This window comes from Acomys russatus, chromosome 7 (genome assembly GCF_903995435.1).
Source record: "Acomys russatus chromosome 7, mAcoRus1.1, whole genome shotgun sequence".
Lineage (NCBI taxonomy): Eukaryota > Metazoa > Chordata > Mammalia > Rodentia > Muridae > Acomys > Acomys russatus.
The window spans coordinates 29,631,119-29,653,392 of record NC_067143.1 but is presented as its reverse complement, the minus strand read 5'-3'; the positions used below and the strand labels follow the sequence as shown (position 1 = coordinate 29,653,392).

The 22,274-nt window shown below is 45.3% G+C and overlaps 1 protein-coding gene across 1 annotated transcript in view; it reads left to right on the top strand.

Moving 5' to 3' along the window:
* Nucleotides 1–9,642: 9,642 nt before the first annotated feature.
* Nucleotides 9,643–22,274, top strand: part of Slco3a1 (solute carrier organic anion transporter family member 3A1) — a 294,528-nt gene continuing 281,896 nt past the window's right edge. The window contains 2 exon segments of the mRNA XM_051148731.1: nt 9,643–9,687; nt 9,689–9,838. Of these exon segments, the coding sequence (XP_051004688.1) occupies nt 9,658–9,687; nt 9,689–9,838 (180 nt within the window). The 5' untranslated portion in view covers nt 9,643–9,657.

Sequence of the window (22,274 nt, the reverse complement as noted above, 5' to 3'; positions counted from 1 at the left end):
GCGTTTCCTTGGTAATTACTTGCATGGCTTTTTAAAATATTATTTAGAATGCCTTTTCTTCACCAGAGAGCCATTAATTAAAAAATAATAATAATGTGTGGTTCTTTAATCTGTCTGTTTTTATTGTTTTGGTTTGAAGCTGTGATCATGGTGAGGACAGGGTTTGAGTTCATCAATTTTCCCAGTTAGTTGATGAACAACATTTCCTTCTTTATGTTTAAAGAACTGTTGTCACTGTGTTTCTTTTATTAAGCTGACATAGATGATAGAGTCTGGTTCAGGGTGGTTGCTCTGTCCTGTCTCTCTGCTGGCCAGTTTTAGAGCTAGTACTATTCAGTTACACTTGCTGTTGCTGAGGCTTTAATATCTAGAAGGACATGCTTACCGATTAGCTGTTCCAATTTTTATTTTTAAAACTATGCTTTTTTTTTTTAACGTTTTAAAAGTATAACTCATGGGCTGGAGAGATGGGTCATTAAGCAAAGTGCTTGCTTTACAAGCATGAAGGGCTGAGTTCAGATCCCTAGGACCCACATAAAACCTGTGTATGGCAGCACAGCTGTAACCCCAAAATGCAGAGACAGGGGGACCATATACTTGTGTGAGAATATGACATTCATGACCTCTCTTTAGGGCCATGTGAAATGTGCCATAAAAACATACATTTGCTTCGGTGTCTCCACACTCTATGATATTTCTTAAATAGCATTCACTAATTTACAAAAATTCTCTTGTTTAATGTATCTTTTCTACTTTGCCAGTTTTGTTCTCTCTTTGCCTTTGTATATTCTCTACAGTGATTTAAAAAAGTTATTCATTTTGCAGACAAGTGAATTCACATTCTAAGTATCAATAAAATATCCAGACCAAGGCTCCTGGGAGCGAGTAACAGGGGGTTCAAAATGAGGAATCTCTGACTCGGAAGCCCGCAGTGCTAGCTCACAGTTGTCTTGGGTTTTACTGACCCCATTTTTATAAGGTGTCTTGGTGTCTTTTCCCATCGCTGTGATAAAATACCCCCAAATAGTGACTGGTGAAGAAAGAGGCCATGAATTTGAAGGAAAGTGGGAAGACACATATGGGAAGGTTTAGAGGGAGCAAAGGGAATAGAGAAACAATTACAATTCAATCTGAAGAAAAGCAACTTGAGCCTGGTGGTGGTGGCTGCACAGGCCTTAAGCATAGCTCTTGGGAGGCAAAGGCAAGTGGATCTCTTGGTTTGAGGCCAGCCTAGTCTATGAAGTGAGTTCCAGAACAGCTGGGGCTACACAAAGAAAAAAATAAACAAAACAAACAAGCAAACAAAAAGGGAAAGAGAAAGAGAGGTGAGAGGGAAGAGAGAGAAAGAGAGAGAGAGAGAGAGAGAGAGAGAGAGAGAGAGAGAGAGAGAGAGAAGGAGGGAGGGGGAGAAAGGAAGGAAGAGAGAGAGAGAGAAAGAAAAGAAATACGTAGCTTGAGTGGGAAGGACTTGTTTTAGCTTACACTTCAAGGTATAGTCCACCATGGTGAGGAGGTCTAGGCAGCACCAGCTCAGGCATCAGCTGTTCACTTTGCATCACAATCCAGAAAGAGAGAGAGAAGGATGCAAGATAGGAACCAGTTTCCCTTCCCCAGCTTATGTAGGCCAGCATCCCCTGCCAAGGAAGAGTCCCATTTCTCTATTTAGATGGATCACTTCACATAATCAAGATAATCTCTCCCAGGTGTGCACCACGGAGGACGACCTCCCCACGATTCTAGAATCTATCAAAATGATAACAGCAATCATCAATACTAAGTATATCATCTCCTTCTAATTCTTTGAATTTAAGATTCAAAAAATCATTACATTTATTTAGTGTGCCTGCACAGGGGTACTTGTGAGTCCCACAGTAAGTAGAGGTCTGATGAAAATCTGTGGGAGCTGTTTCTGTCCTCCCAGTATGTATGTCCTGAGGGTCAAAATAAGGTCACCATGACTGGGGGCAAATGCTTTTAACCTGTTGAGCTATTTCTGTGGCCCATAAATGTAAGGCTTTGTGCTGATCACTCTGACTACATAGATGCTCTAATGATCAAATTTGAGGATACTATAATGTAACTTGTTCTACACAAGTTCTTGCTATGTAGGCTGACCTGAAAGTCACTGTAATACAAACTGGCACTGAATTTGAAGCCTCTGCCTCCCTGATAATAGGATTATAGAAGTATGGCTATCAAGCCTGAATGTTTGTTGAGATGGCAGCTTACTCTGTAGCCCAGTCTGGCCTCATACTTGCCATCTTTCTGTCTTTGCCTCCCCATTGCCTCCTGCAAAGAGTTATAGGTGAATGGTAGGGAGCCCAGCAGCAACACAAAAGTTTCAACTCCCTCCTTGGTAAGATAAGGAATTTCCTTCCCTTAGACAGATCCCAAATTTACTATGTAGTTGAGAATGACCGTAACTTCTGATCCTCTTTCTCTCATTACCCAAATGCTGCGATAACAGGTATGTACCACCACACATGGTATATATGATCCTAGAGATGGAGTTGAGGCTCTGTGGTCCTAGGGATGGAGTCCAGGCTGTGTGGTCCTAGGGATAGAGCCCAGACTGTGTGGTCCTAGGGATGGAGCCCAGACTGTGTGGTCCTAGGGATGGAGCCCAGACTGTGTGGTCCTAGGGATAGAGTCCAGGATTTATGGTCCTAGGGATGGAGCCCAGACTGTGTGGTCCTAGGGATGGAGTCCAGGCTGTGTGGTCCTAGGGATGGAGTCCAGGCTGTGTGGTCCTAGGGATGGAGTCCAGGCTGTGTGGTCCTAGGGATAGAGTCCAGGATTTATGGTCCTAGGGATGGAGCCCAGACTGTGTGGTCCTAGGGATGGAGTCCAGGCTGTGTGGTCCTAGGGATGGAGTCCAGGCTGTGTGGTCCTAGGGATGGAGTCCAGGCTGTGTTTTTGCCGAGGTAAACACTTTACCAATGGAGATTGATCCTAACCCTTTCTTCTTTCTTAAGAACATCCATTCGTCACATTTTTTGCTAACATCATTTAGAACCAGGGACAACTATTGTGTTTATTTCTAGTAATCACAAGAAAGCAAAAAAAAAAATGTCTAATATTTTATTTTCAACATTTCAGAACCTAATTTGGTATGTTCAGCTGGAACTGCCACAATCACTCTGAATACATTTTTTTCTCTTCATGAGCTTTTTGTCTTTTACATATTGTTTCCTCAGAGAGGATCTTTTGGATTTCCAATAAAAGTACAAAAGGGGGTCTCTTTCACTCAGATCTTCATTAGATTGCTCCTCTTTGTACTACTGCCTTCTTCACAAATTGACATTTTAGTCATGTGTTTTTTTCCCAGCACTACTTAGACTATGCCCTTTGTGGCATCCAATCATGTGATGTGGCATTCAATCATGTGACATATTGTCAACCCATTGTGCTCATTTTTATCCTATGTAGCATTTGTATTTTTCCTCTAGGTGTTTATGGAATTTTTGAAAACATATTTTATATGCAAACAAAATTTCACAATCATGTCTGTGCATTTTTTTTAATTTAGCAATTTTGCCTAGAATGTGGTATAGTGTTTTAAATTGTCTCTGATCTAAAAAATAATAATCAAGCTCAAATTTGCCTTCTGTTGTTATTTGTCCAAGAAGGCTGTTGTAGTTTGAATGTGAAATGTTCCCACATAGGCTTATGATTTTGAATGTTTAGCTTCCAACTGGGGGTGCTGTGGGGGAGGGTTTGGGGGTTTTAGAAGGTGAAGTCTCCCTGGAGGAAGTGGGCGACTGGGCCCAAGCCCTGAGTTTCCTGTCCACTCCCTGCTTCCGGATTATGGATGTCATGTGTACATTTGTGACCTGCTCCAGCTGCCATGCCCTTCCTGCCTTGGAAAGCGGTAGAACCTTTAACAGTAAGTCAAAGCAAGCCCATTAAGTTGCTTCCTGTCAGGAACTTGGTCATGAGAGCAAGAAAAATGACTAATAGAAAGTTCCAGCTGTTCTTGTCCCGAGTATTTGAGTCTTCCTAGACCAAGAGACAGTCATAAAAAAAAATCAGAGTGAGAAGTTACAGGAGCCCCTTCCAGCTGTCTTAACTGACAACCAGTCCAGGGTCTCCTCTTCTGATTGAATAAATATTGATCTAAGTCAGTACCATTGTTTTAAACCTGAGAGTCTGGCTTGCTATATGGCATTTGATAATAACTACAATGCTGTCCATATTGTCCATATCAACATTTTCCTATATCATTTGCCTCAGAATTTACTCTGTGATTACCTTTTCCTTCACCCAGTCCCATGGTGAATTGCTGGGAGCGACAGCTGCACAGGTAGACCCAGGAAGATGAGAATACATGGTGTGTGGGTAGGCCAGGATGGATCCTTCAGGCTTTCTGGTTGGGAAACCAGCCTGAATCCCAACACAGAGTCACCTTCTTCCTTCCTATGAGGGCAGGAGATGCTCATCCTTGCTCCTGTGTTAGGAACAACTTCCTCATAATCTGTCACGCTGGACTCAGCATCTTGATGCTCAGCCCCTTTAAGTCCTGGCAGCCTTTTGGGATGCCCATGGGTGTTAGAACAAATATTGGAAAAGAAACATCAGAGAGACTATTGTGAGCTGAAGCTCAGCATCCTTGCTTTCATTCCTCAGTTCAGACGTGCTGCCCAAACAACAATCAGACACAAGACAAAGAGCACGTGGACTCTACCCGAATTGCCCAGCTCTGTCATTAGTGGTCCAGGCACTTTCCCTGCAGGATGCCAGTGCGATGAGTCCATCAGAATAAAAGTAACCAGCATCTCCCTTGAAGATGGTTCTATTTTCTAAAGCTCAAAACCAGAAACAAATACAAATATCACACTAAAATTGACCCTATTTTAGGTGGAGTTTTCTCAAATTCTGATGCCTATGTACATACTGTTTCTATACTAAGAATCAATAGCCAATTTGAATAAACAAATTCTATTTATTTCCAAAGTAGCAGTAGGCCCTGAGGAGAGATCCTGAAAACACAAACAGGGCTAAGAGTACATGCTTGTTCCTTCTCCTTCACCTCAGAACTAATCTGTCATGAGTGAAGCACATTTCAAAAACCCACCTTATCCTCAGTTGACTCTCCCAATTTCTAGCCACTCTCTCTTCTCTTTTTCCACCTGGGTTTTTGATTCACTGGATTGCAAACTGATCTACATGGATGTTCATCCTCTTTATTCATTGTTGAGTTAGGACATATTTAAATTAAGAGAGATAATTTAAAATGTGAATCTCTGAACATAGTGAGTATCTAACAGAGGATATGGTATAGACAGACCTATAAAGGAAAAACTGGAAAATGGTATGGGAAAGAGAAAGACTATGAGGAATAGAAGCAAACTTTACTTTCGGCACAAACATTACTTTCAAGCTAAGGATGTTGGCCTCAAAAATTTTTTTAAAAAGTTGGCCTCACTTCAATCCTATCCTTGGGTGAATATAGTATGTGCTTGGTAAATTTTTTGTAGAATGTATATTATATATATTCTACAGGGTAATAATATAAGCATCTATTTTTCCATTCCAATGACAATCAGAAATAATTCTAAGCATTTATTTTTCAACATTGTATTTGCCTGTGAACCAAATGGGAGCTGGCAAAAGATGATTCAAGTGAATGACTTGAACAGTTTCTCATTGTGTTGAATTACATTGAGGCCACTTGCTGTGAAATCTTGTCACAGCCCAGTGACAGTAGAAGATTTTGCTACTGTGTGTGTGTGTGTGTGTGTGTGTGTGTACATGAATTTAACCACCACTTCTCTTCTACAGTGGAAGAGACAAGTTCTTTAAATCCTAACCACTCATATTTACCTATTACTTGTTAATATTTTAGGACTTCAAGGTCAGTTTGTCTTTCCATATCAGGAAATATTTTTTCTAGCTTTCCTAGGTCAGATTTCAAGATTATGTGGCTTCCCAGTGTCCAGAATACTGCCAGTATCCAACAAAACAAGAACCTGAGAGCCAAGGTCTTATGAGCAATGTTTTCCTATAACTCTAAAGAGTTACCTAGCCCAGCAAAAATCCAAAATAAATGCAAGGTCTCTGTGGACAGTGACCACTGACCTATTCCTAGATTCACTACTCACCACTATGGAGGTTGGTAGACCAAAATGACTTCAGGTGGACCCTGGAATGTTTCCAGTTTCTCCATGGCAGTATCAGGGCCCTCTTATTGAGGAGATGCCCTGTGGGCAATAGGCTGTTTGTCTTACTCTCCAAGTCACTATGGAATGCCTGTTTCTAAAGCTGGCCGGAGGGAGTAATGCTGGTGTAAGGTGAGCTTAGCCCCCTAGTCAGCTTCTTCTTACCTCTTTTCTCTTCTCTGTAGGTACTACTACCAATTCCTGCTGAAACGTAGAGGTCCCATGTCTGGCAACTGCCCTGAATGCCACAAAGCCACTTGTTCTATCTCAGGAGTGAAAGGCTCAGTGGACCCAGACCTCCTTGTATGTGGGGTGGAGAAGGTACCAGCCATCAGGGTAAGACTCCATAAGCTTTTGGGAGCTGTGCAGACCCAATGGTGGCTAGTTTTCTGCCTCTTCCTTTGTGTGTCAGGGATGGCAAAATGGAAGCACTAGTTGCTCACAAACCTATCCCACAGCTATAGTTTTGATCAAGACTGGTAAAGGGGGTGGGGGGTACTGAACTAAGTACTCCAATTCCTTCTTTCATGCTGTCTAAGCCTGCAGGTGACTTGATGGATGCTTAAGTCTTCTAGGGCATCATGGCATTCACAACCAGTTACTGATAATTATAGGCAGCGTCTGCGGTCTTCATCTAAAACTCTAGCTCTGACCGTATTTGTGCTTCTTTTATTTAAAGATATTTCATATTACAAATCTAAAGTTAAGCTGCCCTCCCCTCAGTCTATAGAAAGCAATGTGGTTTAGAGAAGACAGCCTCATTTGGATTTAAGTCCTGTCCTTTCTCAGCTGTGTGACACCGAGCTATCTACCACATCTTGCTGAATCTCTGCCTCTAAGGGGAACAATATGAACCTCACCTTCCTGACGAGACTGTAGGATGTGCCAGCAGACACCTTGTTGGCTCTGCCAACCTTTACCCAGTAAGCAAGTAGCGCTGGTCAATTTAGTTCCCCTTCTTAGATCTCAGGTTTTCTTTTTTCTTTTCTTTCTTTTTTTTTTTTTTTCACTAAATGTACTAATAGCCACATCTAGTTCAGAGGGTCGCTGAGGGTTATAGTAAAATGCAGCTCTGTTCTGAGATCTTGGTGCACTCCAAATGACATTTCAACTCGCAGCCTTGCAACTCCTATTCAGAGGGAGGGAAGGTTCCCCCAAGCCCCATTCCACACATCAAGGGGCTTTGTTAATGAGGAGGGATTCTGTCAGGCCAGAGTCGTGAGGCTGAACAAGGGAAAGAAGCTGAAGATTTTGAAGAAGGCTGGCAATGCATGCCCAGAGGAGGTAGAGGAAAGGCAGACAGAGAGTAAGGACTTCAGCCATGATATAACAGGCCCAGACAAGAGCCTGGAGACATGAGTGGCCCTTCCTTTTGACTATCAGATTATTGAATTAATAGTCTTGAAAGAATTGGAATTTCCCTACCAATCTCATGCTGGGAGAAGAACAAAGTGCCAACCACAGGAGCAACTTGTCTACCAGGAAAATAGTTCACACAATTCTGGCAGCCTGTCAGACCACCTCATAGGAGACTGGAGCTCAGACCATGCTGGGTTAATGAGGGGCAGGACTACACCCTAGCCAGGACTACTGAGTGATGTCTATGTTTTTGTATTCTAAAGTAAAGCTCACACAGAACACAGAAGATGCAGTTGGGGTAGGGGGAGACCACTGGACTAATTATTTGTTCCTCTTCCCAATGTAACCTCATCCAATAATCTTGATTCTCTGCTTTTGATGGTTACTTTTTCCGTTAATTGGCAAGTTGAGGACAGGTGGCTGAGCCTACCTTCTTAGGGCTGCTAGGGCCCAGACTTCGACCCTAACAACTCCAGTTACAATCCCACTGGTGGAGAACAGTGTAGCTAGGGATGCCAGGGAGTAATTTAGGCAGAAGGTACCCCAGACAAGGGGAGGCGCATTGAAAACCACACCAAGACTAGGTGAGGTCATGTCTGGAAGACAGATGGATGAAGCAATTTATATTTAAATGGTAAGGCAAACAACACACCCCCACTGTGCCACCATTTATCCTTACTCAATTTCTCTGGAAGAAAGTAGACATTATGGCAGTGCTAATTGCTATGTCCGTTTGAATGAGAGCCTTGGCATTGGGGTATAGGCCCTCAGGAAAGTGAGTCTCTTTTTTGGTAGGATTAGTAAAAAAAAGTTCTCCAAATGGGGTTTGGCCTCTAGGTTGCTAAAGTGGAAGAGGCTAGGTATTTTCTGTTCCTGTCCATTTTCCCCTTTCCTTTCAAATGCTGTTGCTGGAACCAGTAGATCCTATCAGAAGTGTCTTGCGAACCAAAGTCCTAGGGAATACTGCGGGTGAGAACTGATGACAATTTGGCACAGCTGCATGCAGACCTTCAGGCTAGGGCCAGGGAGGGCCCATAGTCAGGAGAGGGGTGGGGAAGGGGCAAGCTTGTGGCTCTCCCTGAATTACAACAAGGCCCTCTGGTGGGATCCTTGTGACCTGCAGTCGCCTGTACTCCGTGGCTTGAGCCAGGTCGTCAGTCAGCGAAACTCCCTTAAGATCTAACTTCCCTTCTCAGAGCTTCGGTTTCTTTGCCCCAATTTTCGGGGAATGGGCGATTTAGAGACATCCAGTAGCCACTGAGTGCAGGAGCAGAGACTAGCTGACCGAAGAAGCCCTTGGTAGCTCTGACCTCTGGCATCTTTCGGAGCCCCAGAGCTCAACAACTGTTCTTCCCAAATCAAGCCGAACCGGTGCCCGGAATTCTCTCTTTACCGAAACAGCTCCTCCTCTCCAGCCTTAGCAGTTGGGTACCTAAGCACCAGGTACCGGCACAAGAAAAAGAGTGCCTGAGCACTCCGTTTCTCTGCGCCCCATCGCTGGCCGCAGTACCACCCAGTTTCCGCCGTGGCGCCCAGGGCTCCACAGTGCCTCCTAGTGGCCGGGTAGCACCTTCCTCGCTCAGCTTCCCACCCTACCAGAAGTCCCCAATTGGGCAATTTCTCAGAGTAGCTAGACCCCGGCCGGCCTTGACCAGCGCCCCAAGCAGGGTCTCCTCCTGCTTCCCAGAGACACAACTGCAGCGAGTAGCTGCGCAGCCCAGGGCTCAAGGCGGCGATCAGGCCCCGGTCATGGTTTGGGGGTACTAGGGGTGAAGGCAGGCGAGGCCGGCGGGCCAGAGAGAGCTGGTGAAGGCAGCTACGGGAGTCCGAGAGAGGCGAGGCGGCGGCAGCGGCGGGCGGTGCGAGAAGTCCCTGTGATTGGCACAGCCCGAGCCTGAGGAGGCGGCGAGGGGAGGGCGGAGGGAGGAGGAGGAGGAGAAGGAGGAGGAGGAGGAAGGGGGCGAGAGCGGCGGCGGCGAGGAGTGGAGCCTTCAACCTCTCTAGCCGCGGCAGGACGGGGGCGGCCGCCGCGGGCCCGGGGCGGGGACAGCACGCAGCCTCGCGGCGCGCACCCCCGCCCGGCAACGGCCACGACACCCAGGGCAAGCGGGAAAGCGGCGGCGGCGGCGGCGGGGGAAGGATGCAGGGGAAGAAGCCGGGCGGCTCGTCGGGGCGGCGGCCGGAGCGGCGAGCTGCAGGGGGACGAGGCGCAGAGGAACAAGAAGAAGAAAAAGAAGGTGTCCTGCTTCTCCAACATCAAGATCTTCCTGGTGTCTGAGTGCGCCTTGATGCTGGCGCAAGGCACGGTGGGCGCCTACCTGGTGAGTCCGGGTGCCAACTCTGCCGCGGACCCCCTTTCCTGCCGTCGCTTCTCGGGCTTGCCTCCTGGCACCGGGAGGGGGCCTCGTTGGCGCTGGGGGCAGGCGGGCATGACCTCGGCACGGCGCGGAGGTTGGCGACTGGCGCAGAGGCGGCCGCCCGGGGAGCTGCCGGCCCGAGCCCGGAGCGGGCGGGACCGTGAATGCCAGCAGCAGCTCGCGCGCAGGGCAGGGGCTGGGGAAGGGGGTGCCAGAGAGGAGACGCTGCGGGCAGGTGGGCATGGAACTGTTTCCTCTCTCCTCTTGAAAACGGAGCCATATGGCGAGTTCAGGGAACCTCCTCAGAGACTGGAAGGCATCGCGGTTCAGGTGACCTGCACATGGGAGGAAAATCCAGTTAGCATCCTGCGTCCTCTACTCTCCGTTTCATCCGCGCGGAGAACGAATCATTATGCATCATTTTACCCCCTAGGCTCTTTCTCCATCCGCCAATTGCCTGGGAATTTAACTGCTTAGAGTAAAAGGCACCGGAGTTTGGCCCTGAGCAGAACAGTGGCTACAGGGGGACTAGACCTATCCTAATCCCAATAGCCATCTTTCAGTGTTGGGATAAAGTTATAGTACCTGAGAGCTGCTGCGAGTTTGTGTAGTTATAGCTTGATTTCCCACCGTGGTCGCTCTCTCACACGGGGAGTGCATCACTGTGTACAACATGAATCTGTTTTACTTGCCTCCAGAAAGGGATTGTTGGTGCTCAAAAGGCCCGTGGACGCCTACCATACCCAAGAAATCCGCTTGTAATGACTCAGCACTGTCAAGTACCTACTTTTTTTGCTTTCTCCTGCGGTGCTCAGGTGGTCTGCCCTTGAGTTTCAAACAGAGCACTTCCAGACCTGACCTGTCTAAACAGGAAAAGATGTCTGGAGAGTGGATAGTGTTAAATCATTACTTGGTTATTGACCTGAAACTGGAAACAAATGTCATAGATTTTTAAGTGTTAGTGAGCACGTTTGATGGAGATCGAACCGGACAAGATTTCAAAAGCGGGTGGATAACCATATCCAGAGAGAGAGAGAGAGAGAGAGAGAGAGAGAGAGAGAGAGAGAGAGAGAGAGAGAGAGAGAGAGAGAGAGAGAGAGAGAGAGAGAGAGCCATGTGTATCCTGATGCTATCATGAATCCCTCATTCCTGGCCCTGGGCTAAAGATAATGAAGGTCAGGCGCTGAGTACCCACTACCATCAACAATTCCCCAAGGCTCCTTCAGGCTAAGGTGAAGTGAAGTGGTGCTTGGTTAAAGTTCGTCCTGTGGTTACTTGCAGGGGCTGGGTCCCCTACAAAGTCAATTCTGTTCCTGGGATGACAGAACTCTAGGGCATTTGAGGTACCAAATGGATTTTTCTTTCCCCTCCCCAAATGAACAGATTTTAAAGTCTCTACTTCTGTCCTGTGCATATGTGTTGTCTCTGAACCCTGGGGCCAAAAGGACCTTTGGATATTCTGGTTTGTGGAACATGTTCGTTATGTCTATAGTTGTGATGCTAAGCTGCAGAATTTGGAATTTGTTTGATGGGGAGTAGGGTGTTTGGAGGGGCAGCTTCTGTAGAAGAGCTTTGACTGTTAAAATATTTAGAAGGTACCTGTGTTCCTAGAGGCAGATGCACTTTAATCCTGATAGGTGTGGCTTTGTACCAGAGCACATGCAAACTAATTTATATCTAACCAGGTCTTCACGTAAAAGGAGGCAATTATTCTATCAACAGCTGGCTTTTGTTTAACAGTTTCTTTTGCCTCGAACCAGTTTCACTTAAGAGTATGTTATTCACAAGTGGCAAAAACAGCAAGGCTATAATTTTCATCCCAGGAATGACGAATGCCCGAGATCAGGAGTTTTCACTTATAGTGACTTAGGGGTTTTAGAAGGAAGTGAAGCTGAGCCTCAAGCAGATGAGTGGCCTTGTCCTTTTGGAAAGTTAAAAAGCAAGTGCTTCTGCTCGCCTCAAGGAACTTCCCTAGGCAGGGCTGGCCCTGGGAGATGAGGGGTTACCATGATTCTCAGGACAAGGACAGGACAGGTTCAGCTCACCTACTGGTGTCATCTGGGCACTTTTGCCAGTCCCTGGTGGGACTTCTGATGGAAGCCTGGTGGAGGCAGGTAGTGGGTAACAGGAGCTAACAGGTTCCTTGCATAAAACAGATGGAGGCCCAAGAAAGGACAGGCTTAGGAAATGGAGTTAATTTTGATGACTGGCAGTACTAGCATAAGGTTCTCAGGGCCTGGCTCTGCCCAGCTGCCCTTGAGGTCTCTTCACTATAATCACCTCAGCTGAAGAATTGCTGGCTTACCCAGGACTGGCCCAGTCAGCTTGCTTCCAGGGCCTTGATCTTAAGAGGCTTCTCTTCCGCTGTCATTTGGCAGGTGGGAAAAAGTTTTGTTTTTCTTTCAGTCACAGGAGCCTTCTCTGTGGATATTTGGGAGGAATCACTTGTTACAGGGGGGTTTGAGGGAAAGGGAGGTGTCTTTCTATTAAAATGTCATTGTGTCTGTCCTAGGCAACCTGTAGATGAATGCAGGTGCCCCACAGGCAAGGGCTGTGTGCATAGGGGATCAGCATGCTCTTCTGAAAAAGTATTTTCAGATAGCAGATGAAGGGCTTGCTATGGGGCAATGCTACCAATGCCTCCTTTCTCAGCAAAGAAGATGGCTGCAAATTTGATGCCAATGGCATTATTTCCTATTTGATCTCAAAAGCCCATGCAGCCACCTTGTTGTTGTTTTGGTTTTGTTGTTGTTGTTGTTTTGTTTTGTGTTAGCTTCCTTGGGTACCTTTTTGTTTTTAAGTATTGGTAAGTGTCATTTCATTTTTTTTTCCTTTCATTCTGAAAAGACAAGAGTTCTTGTTGTCCTTAGTGCGTCCTCAGCGACATTGGTGTATGTTTCCCCGACTGCGGAGGTGAGGCAGGAAGTGGCTTGTGATTTGAGAAGGTGCCCTGAAAAGATAGACTCCTCTGTGTGTGCCCTGGGTGGGGGGGGGTGTTACAGGGGGTTAAGAGAAGGAGGGGGATGGAGGGGAGAAGGAAGGGGGAGATAGGAAAAAGGAAAGGGATGGAGAGAGAACGAAAGGGAGAGAGGGAGGGAGAAGGCGGGGGGGGGGGAGATTGAGATTTTTATTTATTTATTTATTTATTTATTTATTTTACAGAATCTGCTGGGGAGGAGGCTCACATAACAAGGCATACTAGTCTGAGGGTCTCAACTTTTTGTTTGGGTCTTGAGGCCTTCCAGGAAGTGAAGAAGAACCTGGACCCTGACTAGATCTTGGTAGGACACTGTAGATAAGGTAATCTAGGTACCACCATGCATAGCCAGGACTCTCAAGTCAGCACGTTGAACAGTGTTGTGCTGCAGAATCTTAAGCAACTTGGTTGGCCTTGAAAAGGAGGAGGAAGAGGAGGAGGATTTTGCCTAAGAGGAGGTCCAGTGAATTTATTGGTCGCTGTACTTCCTACTGTCCCACCAAGATAAGGCCATGTATACTTCTTGTACTGGGGAGTGTTTCCTTTCAGTGGCTCCAGTCTTATTGCCATATTTGCAGGGACATTAACTGCTGTGGAAGTCTTGGACTGTTAAAAAGGGCGTCCATCCATCCAGGCATGTGGGAATTTGGGTAGACTTTATCCGTGCGTTGTGGAGGAGGCTTACTGAGATGTGGCAAGGCTTTCCTGGAAGGAAGGTAAGCCTGAAGAGACAGGTTTATGTGTGTGCTATCGACTTACTGAGGACTTGAGATAAGGATGTGTACAGGAAATTAAAACTGCTGACACCTTAGGCAATTTGCAAATGAAACTCAGAACAGATGCTTTTGAATTTCCTTGCAATGCAAATGAAATAAAGGCCAGTTATGGTCTCAGAAGTCTCGAGAGTTGGATCTTCAGGTGACCCCTGTGAACCTGTAAGTTATGCAGAAGTGTGTTTGAGGTTGTGGTTCCGGGGTACCGTCATAGATAGCTGAGTGTGGCTAATGAGATGCTGTCTCTCTGCTTTATAGTCACTTGTTTTTAGGCCAGAGAACATTCAGTAGGTTTACAATTAGTGAGTGAGGTGAAGCTGCCACTCTTGGTTTTTATTTGTTTTGTTTTTTGTTGTTGTTGTTGTTGTTGTTGCTTTGTTTTTCCCTCTAAAGAAGACTCATCTTGAAGATAGGTTCTTGCATTAGCTAGCCTAGAATCTGATGGCTGAAAAACTTTTTTGAAGTCTCTGTCAAATTAGTATGATGACTAAGGTAACTGTATTTTACTTAATCAAATTATTTTATGCACTTATGGTTACTCATAATGACAAATTTTCTGCTATTTGCATAATTACTATTAGCCCCAGTTAGTAAAAAAAAAAAAATTACTCTGAAATTTTTCCCCTTATAGCTTGGTTTAAAATATTAACTAATACTCCTTACAGGAAAAAAATGTATTTCTGAAAGTTTTCTTCTACTAGGTTTATGGACATACCTTTGTTTTTGGTGGTGTACATATGGAGGGGTGCTTGTGTTTTAACAATAGGAGAATCTAAGTGGATTCCTTGTACAGTGAGCGAGAGTTTTTTCCTGAGTTTTGTTAACTCCCCCGGCCCCTGTCCCTGTTCACTTTCAGTACCTTATAAAAAGGGTCCAGAGGTCTGGCTATGTGGTACTACCTTGCTGGTGGGTATTTGGCCACTTTGGCTCCTCCTGCCTGCTGCTGGAAGGATATTCCCAGGGCAGACTGCATGAGGTTCCTCCTGCACCGTTGGTCGGTGAACCTCTGGCCAGACAGAGTTCCTGCAGGGAAGCTCTCTGGATTTTGTCTCTGAGGGCAGACTTTGAGCCTCTACTTGAATCAAGGTCTTGTTCACCTAATAGTGTGGCCAGAGTATGTGTAAGTGTACTGCTGCAACAAGAAGGAAGACAGAGTCTCATTTGATGCAGGAGGAAAGTGTAGCTCCTTCCTCGCCACCTATCTCTAGTGTGTCTCCCAGATTCACAAACACATTTAAAGTGGACAGATTTCACAGACTGTATCAGTTAATTGTCACACTCCTATGAAAAGTGTGGTATTAACCTTCACTTTGCCCCATCTTTGCATAGGCACTCATGTTCTATGCATGGCTGCATGCTTTATATTATTTGCATACATATATGGGTATTTCTGAATGTCATACGCTTCCTTTTCTTGAGAGAAATATTGTAACAGTGAATTTTTTTTTTTTTTTGTACATTTCTTTCTTCCTATAGTGCTGGAGATTGAACCCAGGACCTTGTACATGCTAGGCGAGTGCTCTGTCATTGAGCTATACTCCCAAATCCCTAATGATAATGTTGACTGTATGTCTTCAAATGGATTTAGACTCTAGGCTCTCCCGAGACAACTTGCCTGTATTTTATTGCCTCTCAGAAATGCTGTTGGCAGTTTGTGCCCCAGCAAGATAGCCTTGCTTCCTGCCCTTGTTTATTTTGTTTTGTTTTGTTTTTCTTTCTACTACTTTCTCTGCAGAAGGGTTATTATTGACCTTGATTCATAGATATGTGAAATTTGATGTTCTTCAAAGGCACATGCACTCCAGGCAGCCTGCATGTTCATAGATTAGCATGGGAGACATTGCTTGTCAGTGACTAAAACTCCTGGCTCAGGAGTGTGTCTGACAGTGGAGAGTCACTGGATGACAGCTATTGCAACACCTGGTGTTCATTCCTGTGTCCTGTCCCTTTGCATCTCTCTGACCTTTAGGCTGCTGACTTAACCTCTTGTTTGTTTTTTTATCCTTTTAAAATGAAGATAATTAGCTAGACTCAGTGACACACACCTGTAATCCCAGCACTTGGGAGGCAGAGGCAGGTGGATCTCCGTGAGTTCGAGGCCAGCCTGGTCTACAGAGCAGTCCAGGACAGCCAGGGCTACACAGAGAAACCCTGTCTTGACAGCCCCCCACCCACATGAGGATAATTGTGATCCCTGTGATACTGTGAGTATTCACTGCTGCAGGTCTGAACTATATCCGTTACCTTGTAAGTACCCAGGACAGCCTTGCTAGTATTACTGACAGGGCTGTACATATTTCCTCAAGAAATAATAACGAAGCCTCAACCACTGAATTGAAGTTATTTCAGTCAGGCTCTAGCTTTGGTCTAGTGAGGTGTAGTCATAGAAAGTTTACACTTCTGAATAAACACTTGTGTATGGTGGAAAAAAAATGGTTTTGGAAGTGTGAAATAAGTTAAACCCTGATTGCTATTTCTTTTATTTATTTGTGTATTGCAACAATTTATTTTATATTAAATATTCTAAAAATGAGTCCTCACCTCCCCCCCCGCTGTGTGTGTGTGTGTGTGTGTGTGTGTGTGTGTGTGTGTGTGTAGAGGAACCACAGCAGTGGTCATTAATGTATGTCTTCTTATAGGCCCTGGAACTTCAGGTAAAAAGAGCCGATTGATGATTGGGAGAGACAAGTGTGCCTACGGTTGTACACTGGGGAGGGACTTTCTGTCACACAGGTTGAAGTACCAACAGGTGCCTTTGAGGCACCTGAGGATTTGCAATCTTGTGTATAGCCTCATTTCCTGTTTCTAACGATGCCTATGTTAGCTCCTATAGCTTGTTCTACCTCTGTGATTATAAGGCTGAGTGGCCACTTCAGGGATCTTGAGATATCAGGAGGGAAATGGCCAAGGAACATAGGCCCAGGACATATGCTGGGTATGGAAGCTCAGCTGGGATGCCCACAGGGCTCAAGGATGGACTGCTCCCCTGCTTGATCTTGCTTCTTGTGGCAGCAGCTGGGCTCCCCAGGTTCATTGGTGTACACATCTCCCGTCATAGCCTTGGATTTCTTAGAAGCATAACGAAGGAGCATTGATACGGTCTTGTTTCCATCCAGCGTGTTCATTCTCTCTGCTCCCGGCTGCTGGGTCTTGCTGGCTGCACAGCTTCTCCACACTGCCCTTCCATGTGCACCCTGTACAGCAGCCTTCTGCCCCTAGGCTTGCTGATCCTAGCCTTGGAAAGCAAATGGGTTCGTGTTGGTGATTTGGGTTATAGTGTATTTACCAAGTAAAGGTTTCAATCCCCATTTGGATGCCCTGGGGTTTCCCAAAGGCTCACGAGTACCAAGAGGATCATAGGGCCCCCAAAGCGTGCTGACTCTGTGGTTGGCCCTATTAAACTCACTGGATCCTCTGTGGCTATGACCTGCAGTGAGCCAGTCTGGGGAGCCTTCTTCTGGGCTGTCCAGTGACCACATGGCTAAGGGAAACGTTCCCTTGGTTATGAATCTCCACATCTAATGAAGCCAAGGTTCACTCGGTTCTTCGTGGCTTTAAGTCTAGTTCTTCCGTAGATGGGAAGCCCTCCTGTCTGAGGGCCTAGTTGGTCACTTCCTTTAGTCACGATGGTGGTAACATACCAAGCTGTTTTTCCAGTCATGGGACATTTCTCTCCAGACTTTGGAATAGCAGTTTCACTGTTTAAGGTATAATAGTTGACTATTAGAATTGAATTCTATAGTTGACTATAGAATTGAAACTATTTTAAAGCAAAAGGCAGCATGGTCTATAACGTGCCCTACTTTTGATGGGAGAGGGTAATGTGCTAGCCTACCCTTCTCTTTGCTTCCTGTTGCCTCCATAAATAGCTGGTCATTACTCTTTGGCATTCTCTGTTCTCCAGGCATGTGACAAGCAAGGCAACATTCGATTCACCTGGTAACGCATCAGAGAGAACACTGACTATATTGATTTTTTTTGTTACTTAAATAGTTACCATGAACTCTTTGGAAAACCCTTGGGAGCAGGCTATGGCTGTAAACACATTTGAATAGACAGCCTGAGTCTGTCACATCATTTAGGACATGGCAGAAGGGCCAAGGTAGTAGATCCCAGCCTAAACTCTTAGCTTGTCCTATCAGTGATATGTCTGTTCATCCACTTCTCTCGCCATACTCCCTAGGAGCACTTTACAGTGTGGGGGCCGATTGTAGTTCCTCTGGCAAGTTGCCTTTCAGACAGCTTCGTGCCCTAGATGATGATCTTGGCTGTCCAGGGAGCCCTTGGGAGTCTTCCTTGATAGCTTCTGTATTAATTACTTTTTTTTTTTTTTTGTTACGGAGACAGAATATATATAGTATGTGGGAGAAAAACTTGCAAAGAGAGAAGACTTATTCTGTTCCTTTTTCCAAAAGGTTCAGTTCTTGGTCACTTAACACAGTGCATTTGCGTGGCACATCAAGGAAGTGAGAATGTATGGAAACAGAAAGCAAGGGAGGGGCTGAGGACCCAGTATAATCTTTAACGGCACCTTACTGACCGACTTATCCAGCTAGGCTCCACTTCCTGAAGTTTGTGTCACTTTCTAGAATAGCTCCCACACATTTAACACCCAAGGCTAACACAGTGGTCGTGACTCCTTTGGGCTTGAACAACAACCCTTCTACAGGGGTCAGCTAAGGCCATCTGCATATCAGATACTTATATTAGGGTTCACAGCAGTAGCAGGGTCATAACTATGAAGTAGCATTTAAAATCATTTTATGGATAGAGGTCACCACAATATGAGGAATTATGTTAAAGGAGCGCAGGGTTAGGAAGGTTAAGAACCACTGGCCTAAGGAGAGACTTCATTTCTCAGCCACAATGCCCTTGAAGCCTATGTAGTTTCCTTCCACGGACACCCAAGCTTCTGATTTCTCAGTTAGGAGAAACGAGCAGGGTCTCAACAGGTATTCAGCAAACAGTTCTTGGGGGTGCAGCCTAGAATAGAAATGTGGCAGACCGCTTCTTAAGTCACTGCCCAGGTGTCCCAAGAAACCCATCAAAAGAGCAACATGACTCTTTTTACCTCTGCCCTTGCCCCAGCACCTGCAGGCTTGGTGTAGGAGAGGAGAACAATGTCACGTGGTGTTTTTCAATTAAAGACTATTGTAAATTATTCATAGGGAGTGGCTATTGTCTTTTTCCCTCCTTTGGAAAAGGCTTATGTGAAACAGACATGCTCTTTCTCTAATTGTTGGATTTGCTCTCCCATCTTCTGCTGATGAGAATGAGAAATTACCACCTTGGATAAAAGCAAGTTGGCAAACTGCCCTGGGCTGATTACATAAGCTTTTGAAATACTGTACCTGAAATTGTGTGTTTACTCTGCTAAGAATTCCCTTAATGAAGATGAAAATTTCTACACAGCTGGACCCATATGTTTTTTTTTTCCTTATGTAAGATTCAATTATTGTGACCCAACCTGTAAAATCAAGAATGATGCTGTTTAAATAGGCACTCGGTTAGCTTTTTTGGGTCAGTGTTGTTTGAAGTAGATCCACAGAGCCATCTATAGCAATCCCCCAGCATCCACGCAGGCCACGGCTTCAACAGGAACTGCCTTGCCCTTCAGGAGTATACAAGGGTTACCCTGGGCCTGTGCTTACTTTGCCTCTCCTCCTGGAAGGCCATCTTTAAAGACTACATTGAAGGTACAGTGGTCATCTGCATGTAACTGTACAATACTGGTTGTGTGACAGACATCATCCTTGGCCTGTGTCATTCCTCAAGCGCTGGGACTTTGTTGTGTATTATGGGATAATGTTCATGATTTGCATGTGTCGCAGTGTGTCACCCACACCCCTTCTCCTCTCTCATGTAGTCCAGGATGGCTTTGAACTTACTATGTAGTTGAGGATGATCTTCCTTCCTATCTCTACCTCCCAAGTGCTAGGATCACAAAATGCACTACTCTGCCTGGTTTAATGCAGTGCTGGGCGATAGAACCCAGGACTTTGTGCATGCTAGCTAAATAATTAGTCAACCTAGCCATATCCATCAACCTTAGCCATCCTTCCCTTGAAGCTATGCATGTGTGAGGTCCACAGCATACCCCACACTGAACTGAGTCAAGCAAGGTACCTCCTGAAATGCAGGCTAAGGTGGGATTTTTGTTTTGTTTTGACAAGATGAGAATTGGTAAGAAATGACTTCAATGGGACTAGGTGTCTTGAAATAGATATAGAAGAGCTTTAAAAAGACAGTCCTGTACTTATGAAAAAATTAGGGCATGGATCCTGACTTATTATGGTATACATATATATATATATACATATATCCTTCCCAGTGCTGATAAATACTTGTATAGGTAAGGACAGAAATACTTGCATAGGTGAGTGGGCTTAACATGCCAACAACACACTTTCTCAGCCAGCCAAAGAAAGGCTATCTTTTAGAAACCGAAAACATAAATTAACACCTTCCCTTTACCTTTGCCAAGCCATGGAGATTTATATAAATAGATCAGAAAGTTGGTGAGCAGCTCTGCAGCTCTGCAGCTGGCAGATGACAGAGCAGGTGGAGAGACTAGCCCAGCCCAGAGTGGTACATAGAGCCTGCAACGGTCAGGTCAAGTCCAAGTGCGGCCGCTTCATAGGTGGAATATGGATTGTTATCTCTGCATCTTGCCTCTGTGCCCCAGGCTTGCCTGAGCCTGTCACTCAAAAGGTTTGTTCATAGGCCTTCTGAAATATCCCTGGGGTTCCTTCCTCATTGATTCAACCAATCCTAGGGCAAAACCAGAGAAGAGCTCACATTGGAATGGAACATAAACGGACTCAGTCTCACTCTTGTCCCCAGGCAATATAGTGTGACCACTATTTACATCGATTCACATTTAATTATTAATCTGAAGTCCACAAGGAGATGAACATAGGTCATATTAAAATATTATTTGTTTTATTTTATTCTTTTTTTGAGGTAGTAAGTATTAAACCCAGACAGGTGCACGTTCACATGCCTTTTAACAAAGTTTGTTTAGGAGCTGGAGAGATAGCTTAGCTGTTAAGAGCACTGGCTGCACTTCCAGAGGACAATTTTCAGTACCCACAAGGGCTCACCACTATCTGTAACTCCAGTCCCAGGAGATCTGATGCCCTCTCCTGGTCCTCAAGGGCTCTGGCCATGTGCATGGTACATAGACATGCATATATGCAGGTAAAACACTCATACACATAAAATTATTATTTTTGTAATTAAGTATAGGGTTTTAAGTATAGGCTTTCATTCCAGGCTGACCTCGACCTGACCTCTTTGTGTAGCCACGATGACCTTGAACTTCTGACCCCTCCTGCTTTCACTCCTCACGTTCTAGGATGTTGGCATGTGCCAGCAGGCTTGACTTTTATGCAGTGCTGTGCGATGATTCCAGAGCTTTGTCCAGGCTAGGGGAGCACCGTGCTGCCTGAGCTACACTCCTCAGACCCTGTAGGACTTTTTAATAGCGGGGATTTGAACACATGTTCTGAGAATCTGCTCCCTGAGGTTGTCGGAGGACCTCATGTAACAGTAGTGTCTGCACTTGTTGCTTTCATGTCAGACAAAATTAGGGCAGTGAATTAACGCCTCTCCAAATGTTCAGCCTTACTCGAAGAGCCTGCCTGTCAGCTGGCAGGTGTGAGCAGGTAGCCCGGAAGCAGAGGCAGTGGAAAGATCTTTTAAAATTAATGATCCTAAGTACGTCTAAACTAAAACACGGTTTGGGCGCCTTTGATGTTGAGATCTAAAGTGCCTCAAGTTGTCAGACTTTTGAGTGCTGACATGACACTGTGAATGGAACATCCCACAGTCCATCTCACATGTGACAGGTGGTCAAAATGTGGCTGCAGTAAAATACTGTATAAAATGACCTGCAGACTGTGTGCATGAGGAATATATAGATAAACATAAATGAATTGTGTGTTTAGACTTGGCTCTCATTCCCAAGCTAGCTCACTGTGTGTGTGTGTAAATATTTTAATTTTTTAAAATCCCGTAAGTGTGAAATATTTGTGGCGCAAGCATTTTGTAAAAACTCTACTGAACCTATATGGTTTTGGTGAGACTTGAAACAAACAAACAAACAAAAAACAAACAAGCAAAATCCACACAATTCTCTCACATTTTCAAAATCTTTTTCCTTCGACTTTGTAGTTTTAGAGAAAAATGGGCTTCACACTTTCTGGTGGATATCAGACCTTAGTCTAGGGAGCAGATGAAAATTATGCATCCATATTTACCTCTTCTTTTGGGGAGGACGTTCATTATAAAAAGTGTTAGAGGAAGACAATAGTTCAAACTATCTCAAGGTCCCTTGGTGCCTAAGGCTAGCAGAAACAGGAGTGCCAAGGACATTTTTTGATTGCAGGTGAGGGGGCCCGAGCGTCTTGCGTTCAGGTCCGTTGCCTTTGCGGCTGTTTTCTGATTGTGCCAAGTGAACTGAGCCGTGCTGTTCGCAGGTGCTCAGCTCAGCCTGTTATCTCTCGGCTGTTTATTCACATACACTCTTCACTGTCCCTGATACTAACACTTTTGCCAGCCCTGGAAGGATGTCACAGACACAGGGTTAGGCCCGCTGACATGGGTACTTGGTCACTCCAGTCAGACTGCTGCGATGGGTGGAATTTTT